We start from the raw sequence: 21,211 nt of genomic DNA on the forward strand, positions 1-21,211 counted from the left end.
AAGCCCCGGTGGTAGACCTTCAACCCTTAACACGACGATAACGTGCCTTAGCACCACATATATTTTGACACTTTTGATGGTTCTACCAACCAAGCTAATAGGATTGGTTATCTAAAGTGCTACTTTGCATATTTATATCATTTCTTTTTGTTTGTGTAATGCATGTACTTCTTTGCCCCTCCTTTGAAGGAATCCTTAAAAGCATGTGTATAAGGGGCTTAATTATCCCATTTCTTTTAGTGTGTGAAACCTATGTACTTCTTTGCCCATCCTTTGAAGGAACCCCTAAAAGCATGTTTGTAAAGGGCTTCAGGGGTGCCCAAGCCCCACTTTCTCAGTCGATACCTATTGTTTATTTGGATGAAGTATGTGATGACCCCTTAGAGCACCTTTCCAATGGGCGATTCCAAACACATGTGAGGGATATGCAGGCCAATTACAAAGTGAATCCTCCATTCACAGGCATGCTTTGTGTGTTTCGGAACTTTTGCAAAGTTACAAAACATTTCGAAATATTTACAAGATTTACTTGCTGCAGTCGATGATAGTCCACACACTTTTCTTCAAGCTTACTTGATACTCTGTCATGGACTGTTAACAACCATTTTTGGGGCTTGTGTGAGGAGGATCACTTGCAAAATGGGATGCAGTTTGGAATGCCGTTTGAAACTCAATGTGTGAAGCCCCTCTTAATTTAGAAGGAAGGAAGGAGACAAGACCATCGTGTGAATGACGAGCATGTGAACGCTGGCTTAGATGAAGGAAGTTTCCGAGAACACAATGAAAAAAAAAAGAGAAGGCCGAGAAGGGTAAGATCGTGTACATTAACCGGGGTTAAAAGGAAACCCGGATTACCTGTATTCGTCCGACGCATTCGTCCGACGTCCTCTTGCATTTGTCCCAGCCTGATGCAGACACAGATTTAAAGGCCTCCCGCTGATTCTCGGTTCTCCTGAGAGAGTAGTCGCACAGAAGGTGCATCTTCACCTTTGCAGTCAATATGGGTCTCCCAACGAGGCGCTCCGCGGCTTCTGCAGCACTCTTTGTTGTGCTTGCCTTTCTTCTTGTCCACCACCACGGGAGTAAGTCTTCTTCTTTTTCTTCTTCTTCTTGTCGTTGTATGCGGCTTAGTTCTTCGTTGTCAATCTGAAGTTCTGTGCTCCTGTGCGTGATCGACTGCTCTCCATTTCTGCCTCTTAACAGTCTGCGTGAGCGGCTTTTTGCATGGTTGCATGTAGATTTCTACGATCCTTGTTTAACGCAGCTAATGGGAATGGATCTTTCTCTTACAACCGAGCGCACGCTCTGAGAGAGAGAGAGAGAGAGAGAGAGAGAGAGAGAGAGAGAGAGAGAGAGAGAGAGAGAGAGAGAGAGAGAGAGAGAGAGAGAGAGAGAGAGAGAGAGAGAGAGAGAGAGAGAGAGAGAGATTCAACGGCTTTTTGTGCTGCAGGTCCTGTATCGCAGGTTTCTGCGAATGACGTAGCTGAAGGTAATGGCGACCTCCCAAAGGTGGAGCAAGGTTTTGGAGCCATTCCTGATGCACTCACAACAGATGCCGAAGTTGCACAAAGGTCTGTGTAGTGCTTGTTTGCTATTGGAGACTCGGGCTGCCCGACATTTGGGACCAACACGCTGTTTTTTTTTTAAAACTTGCTTTTAATGCAGAGAGTCTGAATCCATATCCGCCAAGAGCTTCAGATCCAAGGCGGAGAAGTTTGAATTCCAGGCTGAAGTATCGCGCCTAATGGATATTATCATCAATTCTCTATACAGCAATAAAGACATTTTTCTTCGTGAGCTTATTTCGAATGCATCTGATGTGAGTCCGCCACATTGATCTTGTTTTGTTGAGACTCTGGTTGACTAGGCAAGTTGATCGTCTTGAAGGTTCAGAAACATAGTTAGAGGAACTTAATTGACTTGCCGTTATACTACCTGGTAGATAGCAACCATTGTCACTAGATATAAAGGTTTCTTTGGCCGTTGGTGGTACAGGCACTGGACAAAATTCGTTTCTTGGCTCTTACGGATAAAGAAGTATTGGGTGAAGGTGATGATACAAAACTTGAAATTCAGGTATGGATCAGCTTTTGCGAGTTGAATGTGTTTCTGCTGTTTCAGTACTCCCGATATGAACTTGGTTCTTTGGTTAAGCTTTTATTAATTGTCTTGTAGATTAAGTTGGATAAAGACAAAAAGATTCTTGCTATAAGGGATAGGGGAATTGGAATGACCAAAGAGGATTTGGTTAAGAATCTTGGCACAATTGCAAAGTCCGGAACCTCAGGTGCGGAACTGCTCATGGCATAGTCACTTGCTGTATATATGTATATGGGTTGATCAGCTGGGCATATATGTATATGGGTTGATCAGGCATGGTTTTGTCTGGACAGCTTTTTTGGAGCAGATGCAGAAGGGTGGGGATTTGAACTTAATTGGACAGTTTGGAGTTGGTTTCTACTCTGTGTATCTTGTTGCGGACTATGTGGAGGTTATCAGCAAGCATAATGATGACAAACAGTATGTCTTTTACCAACTTGCATTGATGGGTAGTTGCATTCTGCGATTGTGAATCCCTCTTTCATTTGGTTTAGTGGTATGTACTTCCACAGAGCTCATTTCTCGAATCATGAGGCGTGGCTAAGTCTTGGAATGCTTGCTTGGATACTGATTACTGACAGACTTGGAGGAATTACTACTATGTTCATGATTGATTTGTAGGCTAAGCACCATTTCACTATTCTTGATCCGGGATATTGATCACTGACAGATCTGATTTTGAGCAGGTACATATGGGAGTCCAAGGCTGATGGTGCTTTTGCAGTTTCTGAGGACACTGAAAATGAGCCTCTTGGGCGTGGTACAGAAATCAGGCTTCACTTGAAGGAAGAAGCTAGTGAATACCTGCAAGAAGATAAGCTAAAGGTAATTCATGATCATATAACAGTATGTTCAATGTGCGCCCCTTGAGGTAGAGATATTACCTTCTCTTTATCTGTTGCTCATATTATGGGATCCAATTATTCCAAGTATTTGTCCCTCATCAACTGCATGGTGATCTTATTGTTCATACAACTCAATTTAACTAAATTGAAGTTTGCAGGGTCTTGTTCAAAGGTATTCTGAGTTCATCAACTTCCCTATTTACTTGTGGTCAAGCAAAGAAGTGGATGTTGAGGTAGAAGCTGATGCTGACGAGTCGAGTGAAGAGGAGGAAGAGAAGACAAGTAAGTTTTCCATTTTTTTTGCAATTGGGAGGTGCTCCTTCAAGGTTCTAGTATGATTTATATTAACTTAGGAATTTGTGTACAGGTACTGAAGAGGAAGAAACAGAAGAAGATGCAGAAAAACGTATGTTAAAAATTTTTGCTTATTTGTTTGTTCCTTTAATGCTTAATGAAGTTTCTGAATTGTTTGTGGGTGAATAATATCTGCTTGTTTTCTAGCAGAACCCAAAACCAAGACAGTGAAGGAGACCACATGGGATTGGGTGCTTTTGAATGATGTGAAGGCAATCTGGTTGAGGAGTCCTAAGGAAATATCTGATGAAGATTATGCCAATTTCTTCCATTCTATTGCCAAGGTAGTTGGTGAAATTAAGGCTGTTGGGCTTTTGTCATCACAGTCAATGGGCTGGTGAATAATTCTAGTTTGATTCTTGGTGCTTTTCTTAGGATTTGACAGGAGACAAACCATTAGGATGGACACACTTCAATGCAGAGGGTGATGTTGAATTCAAAGCAATCCTGTTTGTTCCTCCCAAAGCCCCAAGTGACTTGTATGAGAACTATTACAGCAACAAATCTTTCTTGAAGCTCTACGTCAGGCGCGTGTTCATAACTGATGAGTTTGATGAACTTCTTCCTAAATACCTTGCCTTCCTGAAGGTATTTTTGCTTGCTTCTAACTATTTCTGCTAAAACATTTTTGTAGGACACTTGGTGTGCACAACTTGATCCTTTTGATCTTTCTATGCAGGGTATAGTTGACTCAGACACGTTGCCTCTCAATGTCTCTCGAGAAATGCTTCAGCAACACAGTAGTTTGAAAACTATAAAGAAGAAGCTTGTGCGTAAGGCTCTTGATATGATTCGCAAAATAGCTGAAGAAGATCCTGATGAAGTTGATGACAAGGAAGGTGAGTCCCGCCAATATACTCTCCAGCTTATGGTTTTGTTAATTGTGAAAAGAAAGAGTGGGCTAGCTGCTTTTTGTGAAGCCTGGTGTCAGCACAGTTGCCACAAATTGCATTGAGAACCAAGTGAGCCTGCCATGCTACTCGGCTACTCGGTGCTAACAAAGTTATCACTCTGGATTCATGTCTACTCAGTGCCAATCTATGTCACTTACATCTTAGTAAGGTTTTATTGTGTCCAGAAGCAAGTGGTTATGAGGATTAGTTACTATGCATTGTCATGCTGTGTTGGCAGTGTTACATGTTATGTTCGTGGTCTGGTTGGCTGTCTCTTGAGTTTTCCAGTGAAGCTTGTCTTAGTTTGGCTGGCAGTCAGTATGCATGCTAGCGCATTTCTGCACTTACAACGTTCAACAGAGAGTCTACAGCTTGCTGTCTGTCTTACTACACAAGTCATTTTCTTTTGCTCATTGTGGACAGAAATTTAGCCTGTTGGCTTGTTCTGTGCATCTGTGGAAGTTGACCCCTTTCCAGTATGGATTCTGCCAATTATGTTTGAACTACACTCTGACATTTTTCCTGATTCGTCACTATTTCTTGCTTGGTATCATGCTTTGCTTTGTACGTTTTCAGTACATGCATATCCTTTTACTTGAATGCTGAATTGCTAATAGGGTTCTTTATTTGTCACCAGCTTCAACAGATGATTCAGAGGATGGAGAGAATCGTGGAAAGTATGCAAAATTTTGGAATGAGTTTGGAAAGTCCATCAAACTTGGCATCATTGAGGATGCAACAAACCGGAGCCGTCTTGCTAAGCTGTTGAGATTCTACAGGTTAGTCCGCAAGCATGACTTCCTTACGAAATAAACTAGTTCTTTTTGGATAGGCAGCTGTCTACTACTGTTAATTTTATGTGTAACAAGCTATGAAAGTAGCTAAAATGCTGTGTGCTTTACAGTTTAGTTCTTTTTACTAAGTCTGGTAACAAGTTGTTATTATCATAGAAGTGATGTGTAGGTGGACATCCATTATGATTAAACCTCTAACAAGGGACTGAGATTGCTAAAATGTTGTGTTTTCTACTGTTTTGTTTGGTTAGTACGAAGTCTGGTGACAAGTTAGCATCATTAGACCAGTATATTGCTCGCATGAAACCCGATCAGAAAGATATCTACTACATTACTGGGACTAATAGAGAACAATTAGAGAAGTCTCCATTTTTGGAGCAGTTGAAGAAAAAAGGATATGAGGTATTTCTGCTCTACCTTGTGATCTGATGGTCTTACTGCGCTTGCTTCATAATTGTATAGTGAGCTCTCTCCGGTTCTGTGCGCAGGTGATATTCTTCACAGATCCCGTAGACGAGTATCTGATGCAATACCTCATGGATTATGAGGACAAGAAATTCCAAAATGTTTCCAAGGAAGGTTTAAAACTTGGAAAGGATTCTAAGCTGAAGGAACTTAAGGAGTCTTTCAAGGACTTGACCAAGTGGTGGAAGGAACTGCTTACGAGTGAGAATGTGGATTCTGTAAAGATAAGCAACAGGTTGGCTGACACCCCTTGCGTGGTTGTGACCTCCAAGTATGGTTGGAGTGCAAATATGGAGCGAATTATGCAGTCCCAAACCCTTAGTGATGCGAGCAAGCAGACTTACATGCGAGGCAAGAGAGTTTTAGAGATCAACCCTCGGCATCCTATTATCAAGGAACTGAGGCAACGAGTGAGCCTTGATTCAGATGTGAGTCTTGCAGAACCTTACAGTTCCCCTATTTAAGAAACATCTCCTCGGAAGTTATCAGTGTTGAGTGTCCAGTTTCGTTATTAAAATGTTAGTTACTCAGGAGTGATCAGTGTTGATGCTTGGGAGTCCTTGGATTGTTTTGAACAGGATAAAGCGACAAAGGAAACTGCCAGGCTCATATACCAAACGGCTTTGATGGAAAGTGGCTTCTTACTCGAGGATCCCAAAGATTTTGCCGGTCGCATATATACAGCAGTAAAGTCCACCTTGAATGTCAGCCCAGATGCAGCAGTGGAGGAGGAAGAAGAGTTCGAGGAAGAAACTGAGACCACTTCTAAAGACAATGAAAAGGTTGTTATTTTGCAATAATATCTGTTCTGTTATGTATTCCACAAAGTTTTGTTTCATGTCTGGCCGTACCATGTCGTTCCAACACGAATTTGTATGATTGTTGTGTCCCAGGTTGAGGATTCTGGAGCTGCTGCAGATGAACCTTCTGTAGAAGACTTGATTAAACAAGTAGAAGAAGAAGAAGAGGAAGAAGAGCGGTACAATGATGAGCTATAAGGCCCGCAGGCCTTCAAATTTTGCGAGGAGAATGTAGCAACGGCCCCTATTTACGGAGGTTACAAACATAGAACGTCTCATTGTGAGAGCTTGTTACCATGTCCACAGAAGAGATGCATCCAGATCTGAAGTTGTATATGAAACCAACTTTCTGGTTTGCATAATTGAATGCAATTTCAGATTTCTTTCTTATACCTCTTGGTATTCGTTTTGCATTTGGTAACTTAATTGGTGTCTAATTGAAGTCGCCTCCTGTGCATCCCGGATGCTCAGTTTCTGGACTGATTGTTGGCTGCTGCCTATAACAATGTATGCATCTTCCATGCAACCACAGAATAGTGTATGACAGAGACAGCAATATATGCTGCCAGTAGAATTGGCAAAGGTCCTGCAGAGAATGGCCCGGTAGAAAAAAGTCAGCATCCTTTGATTATTTGTATCCAAGGATTATGCCCCGGACACCACTATTATCGGTATATATTTTCTGAAAGTTCCACATTAAAAGAGCCCATTTGTCACTTAAGTGTCTTTTTATTCATAGCTTATGGTCCTTGGCAAGGAATATGCTCCTTTTCTCGACAGCTTAATCCTGAAGGAGACGAGAAGCTGTCAAAATTATTCATTGTATAGGATTGTGGACGAATTACTGGAGGAGATGTACGAGCAAAAGGTGAAACTCGCGCAGTTTTGAACTGAGACTCTTTGACGAGAATGATTGAGATGAAGGTTCTTTGCATCCTCTTTGGAAGGTTCCGCAGGGGTTAGCATTGAATTAGGAATCGTTCACAAGTTTGTCACATCATTGAGCTTGCAAACTATACTAGTGATCTGGGTCAAACAAGTGGTTGTCTCTGTTCTCTTAAACTATATCAAAAGTAGGCAGTGCACTGCTCGGGTGAGTTAAAACTTTGACTCTGTGTGTCTGTTCGGCTCTCTCCTCCTCACTCTAATGCACATCCTCTGTGGGCACAGCTCAAAGTCTACAATGTGTAAACTGTAGGTATGACCTCAAGGGGGTTTTTTGCATGCCCGTTATTCCTTTATCCTACGTACTCTCTTCTTTAGCACTCACTCAGCCATGACAAAGTCTACAATGTAAACAGGTTATGACCTCGGAAGGGTTTTGGCATGCCCGTTATTCCTTTATCCTACGTACTCTCTTTTTTAGCACTCACTCGGCCATAACAGTTCTTGGTTACTATGTGTATATAATGGATTATTGTAAAATCATACCTCAAGTCCTTTTTTTGCACGACAATTTTTGCTTGAAATGACATTGAAAATTATTATGACGATGTTGGTGGAGTGATTATGTTATTGGGAGAAATGAAGTAAAACTAAAACTAAGCCACCTAGCAATGATTTTGTAAAACCACTTGGTTGATACTTCTCATTTGTTTGTTCATATAGACTCTTAATATAGAGTATGTGGGATACAAAGCTTCAAAATGTGAAATTACACTCTTGCTTTAGTTGTTATGACCATTGTCTTGTGTTGAGTACGAGTGGGGTGGCTTAGAGTATTACTATATGCAAATTGGTAACTTTCTTACATACATGAGACATTGTTAAAGAAGAGGTAAGCCAACTAAGGAGAGTTGTTCAATGAAAGTTAGTCTAAACTAGTAGTTGAGGTAGAGAAAAAGTGTGTGGGTGCCAATGTCATCCATGTGCCCCAACCTCACCTCACAAGTTCAAAGAAGCAAAACCAACTGGTGCAATGTGAATGACTATGGATTCATTCTTGGTGCCAACCAGCTGGAGATAATTCTAGGTCGTCACTGGCCAAGGGAGCAATTTTGGCATGGTGAACAAGAGTTTGGAGGTTGACTTAGGCTGGTCGGTGATACATCTTAGCTACTCTCACAAGACATAATCACATGATTGCACATTCTAAGGCTTCTAATGTTAATGATGGTTGATTTTTATTGAAGGTAAAGACTTGGCATCCAATATAATGGAAGGAGTTAGTAATTGGGATTGTCATTATATGTTAAGTGGTTTTGTAAAGCAAGGAAGCATTTTAGTGTAGTACGAGCAATTCTTAAGGACAAAAATGTTTTGTTGTTTGGGTCAAGAATTTATATTAAATCAAGCATGATATGCACATTTATTTATGCAATCACATCCTAGTCGATTTCTTTTTCACGTTCGTGTGCAGCAAGTTAAATCCACTTGATCATCCATAAAAACATTGGCAAACACACTACACATATGTTTATACATAGTATGCACATAAATCCTTACTAATTCCTAAATCACTAAATCTCTTACACTACGTATATGCACTTTTACAAATACATAAATCCCCTGACCTCATAGATGTATTGTGTCTAACAAGTGCTTATTCGTACATGTACACATGTAGACACATTAATCATTTCTTCACACGCATACACAAGGCATACTATACATGAATACCAAAAGTGATATGTTGTACTCAACCAAAACACAAAGATATTTTTGAAGATATCTTAGTTGGGCAGTGTCTCGTCTCAACACTACTGATACGCTCTCCATTGTATTGAGTGTTACATATAGAGGATGTCACCTATCAACTAATGGTTCCTTGGAGGACGCAGCCATTTTGTACTAGCCTTTGGTTGACTGGACTATGCACTATGCACGGATCATGAATTGAGGTGGATCAGATGCCTCAGGGCACCATGACCCATGCATATCACAATTTGGAGGGAGAGAGGGAGAGAGAGAGAGAGAGGCCCTTCTAAGCATGAGAATGTTAAGCCCGTTCCAAATGCATATTTGATCCGTGACTAGCAAGACCTTGCTTTGCCATTGTCAACTCCTACATCTTGTGACTTGACATTGCGTAGGCCAATGACAGTAGGACTGTGGACTTGTGGTACGAAGGGTATCAAGGCCTTGATAATTCGATGGTGGATGTGTTTGTTTGTTGGCAATCGTTGACATGGAGACACATACTGATGTGTTTGCTATAGACGATGTTTGATGGCATGGATCTATTTGTGGGTGGGTGGGTGGGTGCTGCTGCAGTTATGTGCGGGATAGAGGCTGGTAGGGTGCCGCGAAAGCTTGAAGTGTGGATGATAGCTTGCCAGGGTTATGACAGCTGCAGGTGGGGATTCTAGCTAGGTTAGAATCAAAATGCTGATTGAGCGTTCAATGCTCGATGGGCGTGCCAGGTGCCGATGTTGCTTCCATCTAATTGATTGATTGGCGCCGCTGCTGGGTTACACTACGTGCCATGGAGATGTCTTCAGTCGAGCATATTGCCTCGTCTGCTGCAGGAACACTGAGGTCGATGCTCATCGATCTGATTGATGATCATGTGATTCACACCAATGGTGATAGCTTCTCTGTCGTAACGAATTTGGTATCTTGTAATCACTCTTGAAGAATATGAATGGCTCTTTCATTCGTCTCGATGATGACGTTCAGGAAGTTCGTTGTTCTGTAGTCAGCCATCTTGCTCCCCTTGGCTTGACAAGCCCCAGATTCGAAATCTTCGCGTTCAGGAAATTGTCGGCCAAAATGAACACTCTGGCAAATGGGTTATAAGCCAATAAGCCAGTGAATTAAACACTCGCCATTGGCCCTTGGCCTAGTTGGTGCTGCTCTCTTTTTCTCTTTACCACCCCGGAGTGTCGCCTCTCCTACTATTCGAAAGTGTCTCTTCTTTGTATTGTATTTGTGTCCTTGCCAAGTAAAAACTGTGTGATGCTATCTCTTGCTTTGAGCTATAAGGGTATTGTAGTTGTTGGGATGTGTGTTGAAAAATATACATCACACTCATTCCATGTCTCTAGTCATGTGTTGGGAGTTTTGCATTACTTTGTGGATTTCAGGGTTGATAGTCTAAGGTAGTGTACACACACACACACACACACACACACACACAAAGTCGAGTATGGGATTGTTGACCACCATTGTCGATATAAAGCCAATAGGGATATGCCATAGAGGAGCTTCATCTTCAAGGGGTATCTCCTTGGATAGATCACTGGCATGTAGTTGAATGAGATGCCTACGTCCACCCAAGAGTAAGGTGAGACACCCTTATCATAGATAGATAAACCTATCATTCAGTGCCACCAGAAGACACATGTAGAGGCACCTCGATCACAAAATTCCATTTTCATTTGAGGGAGATACTTCACTGAGGAAAATAGCATTTCTAAAAATTTTCCCTTTTTCCTCTTTCTTAGTAGTATCGTTTACATTTGCACCACATATATATTCTTACAGAGATTTGACATCTAGTCTCGTAGGCACATCTTTTGTCTTTTATTATTTTTATTTTGAGATGAAAGATACAATTCTTTGTATGTTTTGGTGTAGTCTCATAGGCCACATTGGCCTTTTAGAGACATTAATACTCTCTCTCTCTCTCTCTCTCTCTCTCTCTCTCTCTCAGCTTGACATCTTTTTGGTGTTTACTACCGAGGAACTTTCTTGCAAGATTCAAATAGGAAAATGATAACCATGGAATTCAAGTTATTCTCTAGAAACAAAGATAAGGATATAATATAGTTGGAGAATTTGAAATAACATCTATGGTGAGAGACTAGAAGGAAGGAAAGTGGTTGAAGATTTTCTACGACAATGATAAGTGTATGATCCAACAAGATACTAGGCAAACCCAAATGTGTGTGGACTATGAAGATGCAAAGCTAGCTTAGATTCGAAGATTTACAAAGGCAAAGGAACTTGAGAAGTTTTAAGACTTGGAGATAAAACCTTGGTAATTTTCTTGGGAAGGAAGGATAAAATATTGAATCATGGATTGCAATTGTGGAAGAGAGGATAGAGAATTTAGGAATTGTGGATGATGAGAAGTAGCCTACTTTTGCTTTTCAAGGCTAAGAAGGTTATGCTCTTAACAAATGTATGTAGCTATCAAGACATATATAGTATAGTTGAATCAATGTGAAGCACTACCTTCTAATAGTTTTCATCAAAAGCTGCAACCAAAAAAGTAGCACCAAGATTGATAAAGGAAGCATGGTTACTAAGGACTATTTTTTGCCCATCAAGATAGAGATTAAGAATTCTTAGAGGCCAAAATGAATCTCCATCTTTTAATGTATGTGGGTTTAATTATGATAGTGATGCTACTATTGTATGCAAAAAGTTTCAACCCCTTCTAGGGAGGCAAAGATAAAGGTGAGGTGAGCAACAGATTTCAAGAAAAAAGTTGAAATTTTGGAAAAATAAGAACTGGACATAAGAGCGTCTCTCGATCACTCATAATTTGATGAGAAAATGATATTATAACTTAAGAGAGCTGCTTTGAGTGAGATGTCATGAGTATAAAATTTGAAGGAAGTGAGCCCGAAAGTGGAAGCACAGAGCAAAAGCAAGTGCTGTAGTGGAAGAAGTAAGAGCAAGAGACAGGCACACAAGATGTGGGAACTCCAATAGTCACAATGTGTGACTGGCCTTCCCTTTATTCAAATATCACTAAAAGAATAAAGAATAAAGTGACATTGATGGGCACCTTCCACCTGTAGTATATATGTTTGCGGGTAACTAATATATGGTGTGGGTACTATTAGTGTAACTCATACACGGGTGGCTAGCCATAGCTGCCCTTATCCCCAACAACCTCCCACTTAAAGGCAAATGTGAGAACAAGAAAAAAGTGACGAAGTACAAATGTACATAGGTACAAGAGGACGAGGAAAGATGTCATCTCATCCAACACCCATCATCTTCCCAAGGAAGGCAAAATGCTCTGCTGAGATACTTTTGGTGAGCAGATCTATAGGATTTTGATCAGTTGAGATCTTAACAAGCTTAATGGAATTGTCCTCAATGACCTCCTGAATAAAGTGGTAACACACCTCAATGTGCTTTGTCTTTGCATGGAAGATCGAATTCTGGGTCAACTGAATAGCACTCATAGAATCCAAATGTAGCGTAGGGACCATATCAGTAATGCCAAGGTCTACCACTACCAGACAACCTACTAACTAGAGAGCCTCCTTGCAAGCCTCAATAGTTGCAACATACTTTGCTTTTGTAGTAGATAGGGCCATGCATTTCTGCACCTTGGACATCCAAGAAATAGCACCTCCAGCAAAGGTAAAGACATAGCCATAGGTGGACTTTCTACTGTTTGCATATCATGCATAATCAGAGTTAGTGTATCCCATGACTCTTATATCCTGGCCACCATAACAGATGCACATAACTGCTATGTCCTTTAGGTACCTCATGATACCCTTGACAACATCCCAATGCCATCGGCCAGGTGTAGCCATATAGCATGCTACAACTCCCACTACAAATGCTATGTCAGGGCAAGTGGCTATCATGGCATACATCAAGCTACCCACTACGGATGCATAAGGGATCTTAGCCATCTCTATCTTTTGCTCATCAAACTATGGAAAATTAGCTTGACTAACCTTCACATGAGAAGGTAAAGGATATCCAATAGACTTAACATCCTATACATAAAATCACTCATGGACCTTTTGGATGTACTCCTTCTATGACAAGTAAAGGAGCCCCTTAGAGTGATCACGTGTAATACACATTGTAAGAATATGTGAGGCATGTCCCATGTCCTTCATCTCAAAGCTCTTCTTGAGCTGACCTTTCAAGGCATTCGGTTCATCATGAGTACTTCCAGCAATCAACATATCATCCACATAGAGGATCAAAATCTTAAGGTTGCCATCACGAGCCTTTTTTTGTATAAACATGGATCCATATCACTGCAAGAATATCTTTATGAATGCATACAAGCATCAAACTTGTGGTACCATTCCCTAGATGCTTGCTTAAGGCCATAAAGACTCTTGCTTAATTTGCATACTAGGTGGTCCCTACCAGGTTCTGCAAAGTTTTTACGTAGCTCTATGTAAATCTCATCATGCAAGTCTCCATGAAGAAAAGCCTTATTGACATCCATTTGATAAAGATCCAAGTCAAGTTGAGCAACAAAAGTCAATACCAAATATAGGGTACTCATCTTCACAACATGAGAAAAGACTTCATCAAAGTCCACACCATGCTCTTGCTTGAAACCCTTAGCAACCAATCTGGCCTTACATGCTAGCTTGGGGCGTCTAGGGGTGCTTTTCAACTTATACATCCACTTGTATGGCAAAGCATGCTTTCCACTAGGCAAAGGAGCCAGATCCCACGTATGATTTTTCTATAGTGAGTCATACTCTGAATGTATGGCCCTCTCCCAAGAGTGACTATTTCCTCTGCGCATGGTCTCATTATAAGCAATAGGACCACTAGCATCTGTCACCATAACATAATCCATGGAGGGCTCAAACCACATAGGTTGTCATCTCTCTCTAGTAGACTGGCTCAAAATAGGCTATGGGGCCAGGATATCCTATGGAACATTAGGGACTTGGGCTAATGGGGAGCATCAACCACTGTTGCGGCAAGTTGTCTAGCTAGCTGTACAATAGCAGGAGGCACCTCTTGAAATATCACCCTATGTACCTCAATGACATGCTCAGGTTGCTTATGCATTCTCTCCTCATGGAAAACAACATCATGGCTATGGATAATCTTTCAAGCTTGCAGATCTCATAGGTGATAGCCCATCTCACTTGCATCTCCGTAACTAACAAAGATGCATTTCCTAGACTTTGGATCTAGCTTGTTGCACTTGTCCTTGGGCGCCAATGGCTCACCCATCCATGTCATACCATACTTTTTATGCATATTACGTATCTATCTGCCATATAAACAATGATCATAGGACTCAAAGCACTTGTAGTCAAGGGATGAAAGATATTGAAAATGGATAAGCATTTTCATTCCTTTTAAGGATATATGTCCAAGGCAATGATGCCAAAGAGATGCATGTGGAATTGCATCCACTACCAAAACATAGTCAACAGATCTTGATATAAGTAAGGGGTAGAGAGTATTGAACTTAGCACCACATGCGATGACAAGATTTCCATGGGATATTTCCCATGAGGAATCACCAAAAGAAACTACATAACTTGCATCATCCAAAGTTCCAGTAGAGATAAGGCTCTTCGTGAGAGCCGGTACATGATGTACATCATGAAGAATAAACATGTAACTCAAACCAAATTGCAACGTATCACCACTACTAACTATCTCTAGTGCCAGGTCATTACCCACATGTCATTATCCAAATGTATAGATCTAGTCAAATTACGATAGGATAGGAGTGGAACCACTCTCTATGAGGGGTCATATTAAAGGAAGCCCCTAAATCTATTAAGCCAACATTGAGTATACCTTGACAAAGTATCAGTTAGCTGTGAAGTATCAAGAGAAATAGTTGCAAGCATGAAATCATCACGCAATGTTTATCTCTTCAATCTTAATGCTCGACTTGCTAGGGATAATTATGTGATTATCATTTTTGTCATGTACTTTACCCTTGCCCTTTTTCTTGTGCTTGTCCTCGTGCATTTTATGGCATTGTGGCCAAATATGCCTTGCTTTTCCATAGTAATGACAAGTCAATGAGGACTTATGGCCATGGGAATTACTGTGAGATTGTCCACATGACTGAGAATGAGACTACTAAGAGCCTCTCCCATGACGGTCATTACCGCTCCTACCATTATTGCCTCTAACTGTCAAAGCATGAAAGGTGTGGGAAGCATCAACATTGTTTTTGTTAACCTCTTCATTCAAGAGTGTACCCTCGACACCCTATAAGTCTAGCCCATTAGTAGGCATGTTTATACACATAGCAGTACGAAATGTATCCCATGATTCAGGCAGTGTAACCGAGAGGAACAAAGAGGGGAGATTGCCCTTGAATTCAATCCATTAATTGGTTATTATAAGAGCCAAATCTCTATCAAATTGAGCAAGAATAGTGCTTAAATTAGCTCCAAAATTATCTCCAATCAATGGGTAAGCATCCTCAATGTACGAGCATCATTTATGCATCACCACTAAGCAAGAGGGGCATCAATGACAGGGGGCTGCCCTGCTCTATTACAAACTATATGCTAAATACACAATCAATGAACTAAATATAAGCTATCCAATCTCAATGCCAAGGGCTAAAGCCATTGCTAAGGCCAATGTAAATAGCAAGGAGGGAGTGCCTGAGATGATTGCCCCAAATGCCAAAGGCCACACAGGAGGTGGGAGGGGTGTCAAATCTTGCAAAGAGAAGGGCTGCCCAAATAGGCGCAAACACATGGGCTGCTCTACTGAAGGGGTTGCCTTAGGTTTTGGCTGCAATAGGCCTTGTGGAAATTCTCAAAGGCCTCTAGCAAGGCTTCAGATCAGGCCTTAAGAGGGTGGAAGAAGTTAGGAAGAAGATAGGATTCAATGCATACCTCGGGATGAAGACTCCATGATGGCTACCAATGGTGAATCCCTACTGTAGGTAGATCGAATGGAAGCTCAAGCCAGACCAAGCTTGAGCTCACATAGAAGAAAGCTCTAATACTAGTTGAAGGGAGTGAGTCCTAAAGTGGAAACATGGAGCATAAGTAAGAGCTATGGTGGAAGGAGAGAGAGAGAGAGAGAGAGAGAGAGAGAGAGAGAGAGAGAGAGAGAGAGAGAGAGAGAGAGAGAGAGAGAGAGAGAGAGAGAGAGAGAGAGAGAGCGAGAGAGAGCGAGAGAGAGAGAGAGAGAGAGAGAGAGAGAGAGAGAGAGAGAGAGAGAGAGAGAGAGAGAGAGAGAGAGAGAGAGTTATATTAACGTTTCTAAAGACCAAAACTGGCCTATGAGAGAGAGAGAGAGAGAGAGAGAGAGAGAGAGAGAGAGAGAGAGAGAGAGAGAGAGAGAGAGAGAGAGAGAGAGAGAGAGAGAGAGAGTTATATTAACGTTTCTAAAGACCAAAACTGGCCTATGAGAGAGAGAGAGAGAGAGAGAGAGAGAGAGAGAGAGAGAGAGAGAGAGAGAGAGAGAGAGAGAGAGAGAGAGAGAGAGAGAGAGAGAGAGAGAGAGAGAGAGAGAGAGAGAGAGAGAGAGAGAGAGAGAGAGAGAGAGAGAGAGAGAGAGAGAGAAGATGTGGAAACTCCAATAGTCATAATGTGTGATCGGCCTTTCTTTTATTCAAATGTCACTAAAATAATAAAAAGTAAAGTGACAGTGATGGGTGCTCGCCACCTACAGTGTACAGGTGTGCGGATAACTAATACATGGTGTGGATACTATCAATGTAACTAATGCACGGGCAGCTAGGCATATGCATCTTTACTGCCAACAAAATTTTCGCTCAATGAAATTGGAAGAGGCTTATAAAAATGGAAGGGCATGCACCAAATAAGAGAGACAAATTTATGGTAAAAAGATGAGAGGGTATCCAAAAAATCAAGGCAGTGTATAAAAACTAAAAAATCAATGGATAAGCTCATTCTTATGTTGTGCAGTCTTGTGGGACTCTCTTCTTGCTTCTTGCTTCTTGATCTTGAGAGAGAGAGAGAGAGAGAGAGAGAGAGAGAGAGAGAGAGAGAGAGAGAGAGAGAGAGAGAGAGAGAGTGTGTGTGTGTGTGTGTGTGTATGTGTGAGTGAATGAGGGACCGGTGTGGGTGAAGCTCTTTGCTTTTTCTACATCATCATCATCATCACGTTATCTCCTTCTACTTCTTCTTTGCAAAACAAGTAGAACTTTTGAGAGTAAACCACCTTCCATCCATGATGTATACACACTTCTTTCTAACAAGCACTTTTCCAATAGAGGAGCTAGCATACTCGAGTATTGTAACTATAAATGCTCAAGGTGTTACAATTAGCAGCTTAGAAAGGGAAGACGAGCTCCTTATTTTGTTAGCTTACCTCCGCATATGCCTTACAATAGCTAAACTAATGTCAGTTGATGCACTCATTGATGAGGGATCAGATTATACACACTTTCTTACTACTATTGAAAAAACTTATTCTAGCCACAATTGTAACCACTGGATGCAAAGTTGAATCCATACAGATGGAAAACTTACTCCTTGTTGGACAAGTGTAAATTGATAGTCACAACCTTTAGTTCTAAGGAGGTGTGGTGTGAGTCCACTTAGACTACCCCTACATCTCAATCTGATGACCAATCACCTACAAACCACAATGCTCCTGATGCAGCTCTTGAACAATCAAGCCCACAAGAACGCGTGCGCGTGCGCACACCCCAGGAAAACACAAGCAAAGGCACACGCATTGGTGACACTAGTCCCATAGTAAACTGCCCAAATAAAAAATATACACGACTACATGCACGGTCACCACCCACATACTAACTGCCACAAAAACAACAACATGCCACTGACGAACCAAATCGGTTACATGTACTATGTCTACCAGTAAAGCCTCCATAGAGTCTTCATGTAGCTCTCTTACTCAGGAAAAGGGTTCACCTACATTGTCTACTTCGATTATCATCTCATCTCCAGCACTGGATTCCCTAGTCAACTCAACATCTCAATCCTTTAAATTGGCTACAATTGTTGTTGGTTCATTTGTCTTGCCAACTTTCCCACACAAGAGGATATCCTTCCTAACTCTACTAAGTTTTCCCATATTGAATGTGTGAATATTGACCCTCTGTACTAGCCACTCTAAAGAAAAAGGTTGACTTCGATTAGTCTCATATTGATCATCAACATATAGTACTATTTTCAACATTTAAAATCTTGATGGAAATAACTTCCAATGTTGGAAGACACAGATATAGCAAGTCTTGGTACAGAAGAGGTAGGTTGGCCATGAAAGTTAGAGGGCATAAAGCCTGAACTTTATGATGCAAAGGATTGGGTAGGACTTGATGAGCCATGCAAGTTTGCTATCATTTTGTCATTATCAAAGCAGGTGTACTTTAATGTCATTGACATTGAGGGTGGTGCTTATGCATTATGGAAAAAGATTTGTGATCTTTATGACAAGCAAAGCCTTGCATCTTAGTTGTACTAGCTGAAGAAGCTTGTGGACCTTTGCATGAAGGAGGATATTGCTATGTCTACTCATTTGAATGAGTTTCATTCCATTTTTAGCCAACTCATAACACAGGGCATTCAGTTTGAAGATAATATCACGTCTTTGTTAAGCATAGGATAATGCAAAGTCTGATGATCATATCATTGTTCCTAGTAAGTCCAATATGAAAATTAAAGAGATAAATATAGTACAACCTAAGTTTGATGATGATTGTATCTTAGTTGCTTTGTCTCTTGATGCTACTCAGTTGACCAAGCTTGAGTCTAATGATGACTATATCCTAGCTGCTTTGTCTCTTGATGCTACTCAGTTGATCGATGCCACATCTACTTTCTTTTAGTATTGGCTACTTGATTTGTGGGATTCTTTTCATGTTACCATGCATCAAGATTGGTTTCATACCTATCATAGCATTACATATTTTGTTAGATTAGGAAATGACACTACATTGGATATCATTGGTATTAGGAATATTAGACTACATTTTGCTTCAAGCAACTCTTTTGTTTTTCATAATGTACACTATGTGTCAGCTTTGAGCTAGCCTACTCTTTGCTAGATAGTTTGATGATGCAAGATATCATGTCTCTTTTTGTGATTTTGCATGGAAGATTAGCCATGGTGTCTTTGTTTTTGCTTGAGGTGCCAATGCTAGTAGCCTAGATCCTTTATTTGTATTTGGTTTGTTGACCATGTATTGGTTGTGACTGATTTACCACATGTATCTTTATGGCATTGTCGTCTTGGGTACATGCATTTGAAAGGAATGAAAGTCTTGACTTGTTTGTAGTATCTTCTGCCTCTTGATTACTCATATTTTGATTTATGTAATCATTGTCTTTATGTAAGTACACTTGTAACTCACATAAGAAACCTAGTTCTATACGCATGAATGAGCCTTTGGCTCTTATGCATTCTAATGTATGTGGTCCCATGTCCTATCAATCATCGGGTGGTGGCACGAAGTACTTTGTGATATTTATTGATGATTATTCACATAAGGTCTAGGCTTACCCTATAAGCAAAAATTGGATGTTCTAAGCATAAGTTGTCCATCCCATACCTTCACACCCCCCCCCCCCCCCCCCCCCCCCCCCCCCCCCCCCCCCAAATGGTATTGCATAGCACATGAACAAGACTATTTAAGAAAGATTCATAATATGCTTAGTTAGGTAGGCTCACTGTAGTATTTTTGGGTTGCAAAGGAGGTATGGTCTAGGAAACCTACATCATATGCTCATTTATGGATCTTTGGATGTGACCTTCTGCCATATCCCCAAAAACAAGCGTAATAAGTTGGATTTGAAGTCCATCAAACACATATTTCTTGGATATGGGGATGTAAGTGAGATGGGCTATTGCCTTTGGGATCTGTAGGCTCAAAAAGTTATTCATAGCCGTGATGTGATTTTCCACTAGGAGAAGATGCATAAGTAGTTGGAGCAAGTAGTTGAGGTACGCAGGGTGGTCTTTCAAGAGGAGCCTTTTATTATAGTACAACGAGCTTAATAGCCTGCAATTGATAATGTAGTGGCCCAGGATCTACATGTTGTGCATCATGATGTAGATAAAGAGGACATGCCATATAGGTTCCATAGCCAGCTTTGAGGCACTCTACTAGAGCTTGACATCCTCTTGATCACTATGAGCCCTCTATGAATTATGTCATGGTGATAGACTCTATTGAACCACTTGCCTATGGGAGGAGGCTATTTGCAAAGGTGATTCTCATTCTTGACCATGACTCTACTCATCCACTTACCTATGAGGAGGCTATGTAAAAATGCGATTCTTCTCATTCTTGGGGGAGGGCTATGTAGTGTAAGTTTGATTCACTATAGAAGAACAGTACATGGAACTTAGTTTCCTTGCCTGATGGGAAACATGCATTGCCATGCAAGTGGATGTACAAGCCGAAGGGTACCCTTGGTCACCCTAAGCTAGCATATAAAGATAGAACAAAGGATTTTAAGCAAGAGCATGGTGTTGACTTCGATGAAGTCTTTTCTCTTGTAGTCATCAAGATGATGTGGTGTGGGATGGAGCTTGGAGATGGAGGAGGCTTGAGGATGCTTGAGCTAGCATCTAGGATCGTGGAGCTACTGGCTTGTGTGAGGGAGGAGGCAACTCATTTCGGCATCAAGGTAAGCTCTCTACACCCGGAGAGGATTGACGGTGCATCGGCTAGGTGAGAGATATCCATGAGAGCTTGCTTGGAACGCTTGAAGCAATAGACAGTCTGTGGGTCTTGGCGGTTGAGCAAAAGCTCCCACATTTTGGTTTTGTTGCCAGGACCAACGGACTCAAGCTTGAGCACTTGCGCACCTCATATCGAGCATTTAAGTAAGGGATTCATCCCCAAACCAGAGTTTGAGGTAGGTAGGAAGTTTGAGTTTATGATCTTTGAAACAAGTAAGTATTTTGGGTTATTTTGCTAGTTTGATGATTGGAAAAGATGGAGAAATCATTTTAGTTTTTGGCCTTCGACTGTTGTTGCATTTAGAGTAGGTTAGGATTAGGAAGCAGGATAGGAAAAGCGTAGGGTTTGCTGCTGTAAAACATGGCACAAGTCATGCAAAAATGGAAAAAAAGAATGCTTGGGATGTTAATGTCAGCAAGGGAGTGATTGGGGACATCAAAACCTTACCCGGGAAGGGATTTAAAAGTCAAGGGGACAAGGAAGAGCTCATTTCATGCCTTGACATCGAGAGAGTGTGTGTTTCTAGCATTGATTCGATTCGATCTTGCCATTGAGGAGCTCTTCGCATGATTCAGGTATGTCAGGACCTCCTTGCTATGTATTTGTTGTGATCTAGAAGACGGCATGCTCGGTGGTTGTGCGGATCATTAGATTTGACGAAATCATTCCAAATGTGGCC

General features: G+C 41.1%; 1 protein-coding gene across 1 annotated transcript; it reads left to right on the forward strand.

The window, feature by feature from the left end:
• Positions 1-881: 881 nt before the first annotated feature.
• SHD (Chaperone protein htpG family protein) lies at positions 882-6,643 on the forward strand. Its single transcript, XM_087661268.1, has 17 exons — positions 882-1,082; positions 1,451-1,571; positions 1,666-1,819; positions 1,996-2,076; positions 2,176-2,287; positions 2,394-2,520; positions 2,787-2,925; positions 3,104-3,227; positions 3,313-3,351; positions 3,450-3,583; positions 3,675-3,887; positions 3,979-4,138; positions 4,830-4,971; positions 5,238-5,388; positions 5,475-5,879; positions 6,030-6,233; positions 6,345-6,643. The coding sequence occupies exons 1-17, from the start codon at positions 1,001-1,003 to the stop codon at positions 6,447-6,449; spliced, it is 2,493 nt and encodes an 830-aa protein (XP_087517394.1). The 5' UTR covers positions 882-1,000; the 3' UTR covers positions 6,450-6,643.
• The last annotated feature ends 14,568 nt before the right edge of the window (positions 6,644-21,211 follow it).

The sequence above is a fragment of the Lygodium microphyllum genome, chromosome 21 (genome assembly GCF_053477565.2).
Source record: "Lygodium microphyllum isolate KBCC chromosome 21, Lygodium_microphyllum_v1.1.10, whole genome shotgun sequence".
In the NCBI taxonomy this organism is placed as follows: domain Eukaryota; kingdom Viridiplantae; phylum Streptophyta; class Polypodiopsida; order Schizaeales; family Lygodiaceae; genus Lygodium; species Lygodium microphyllum.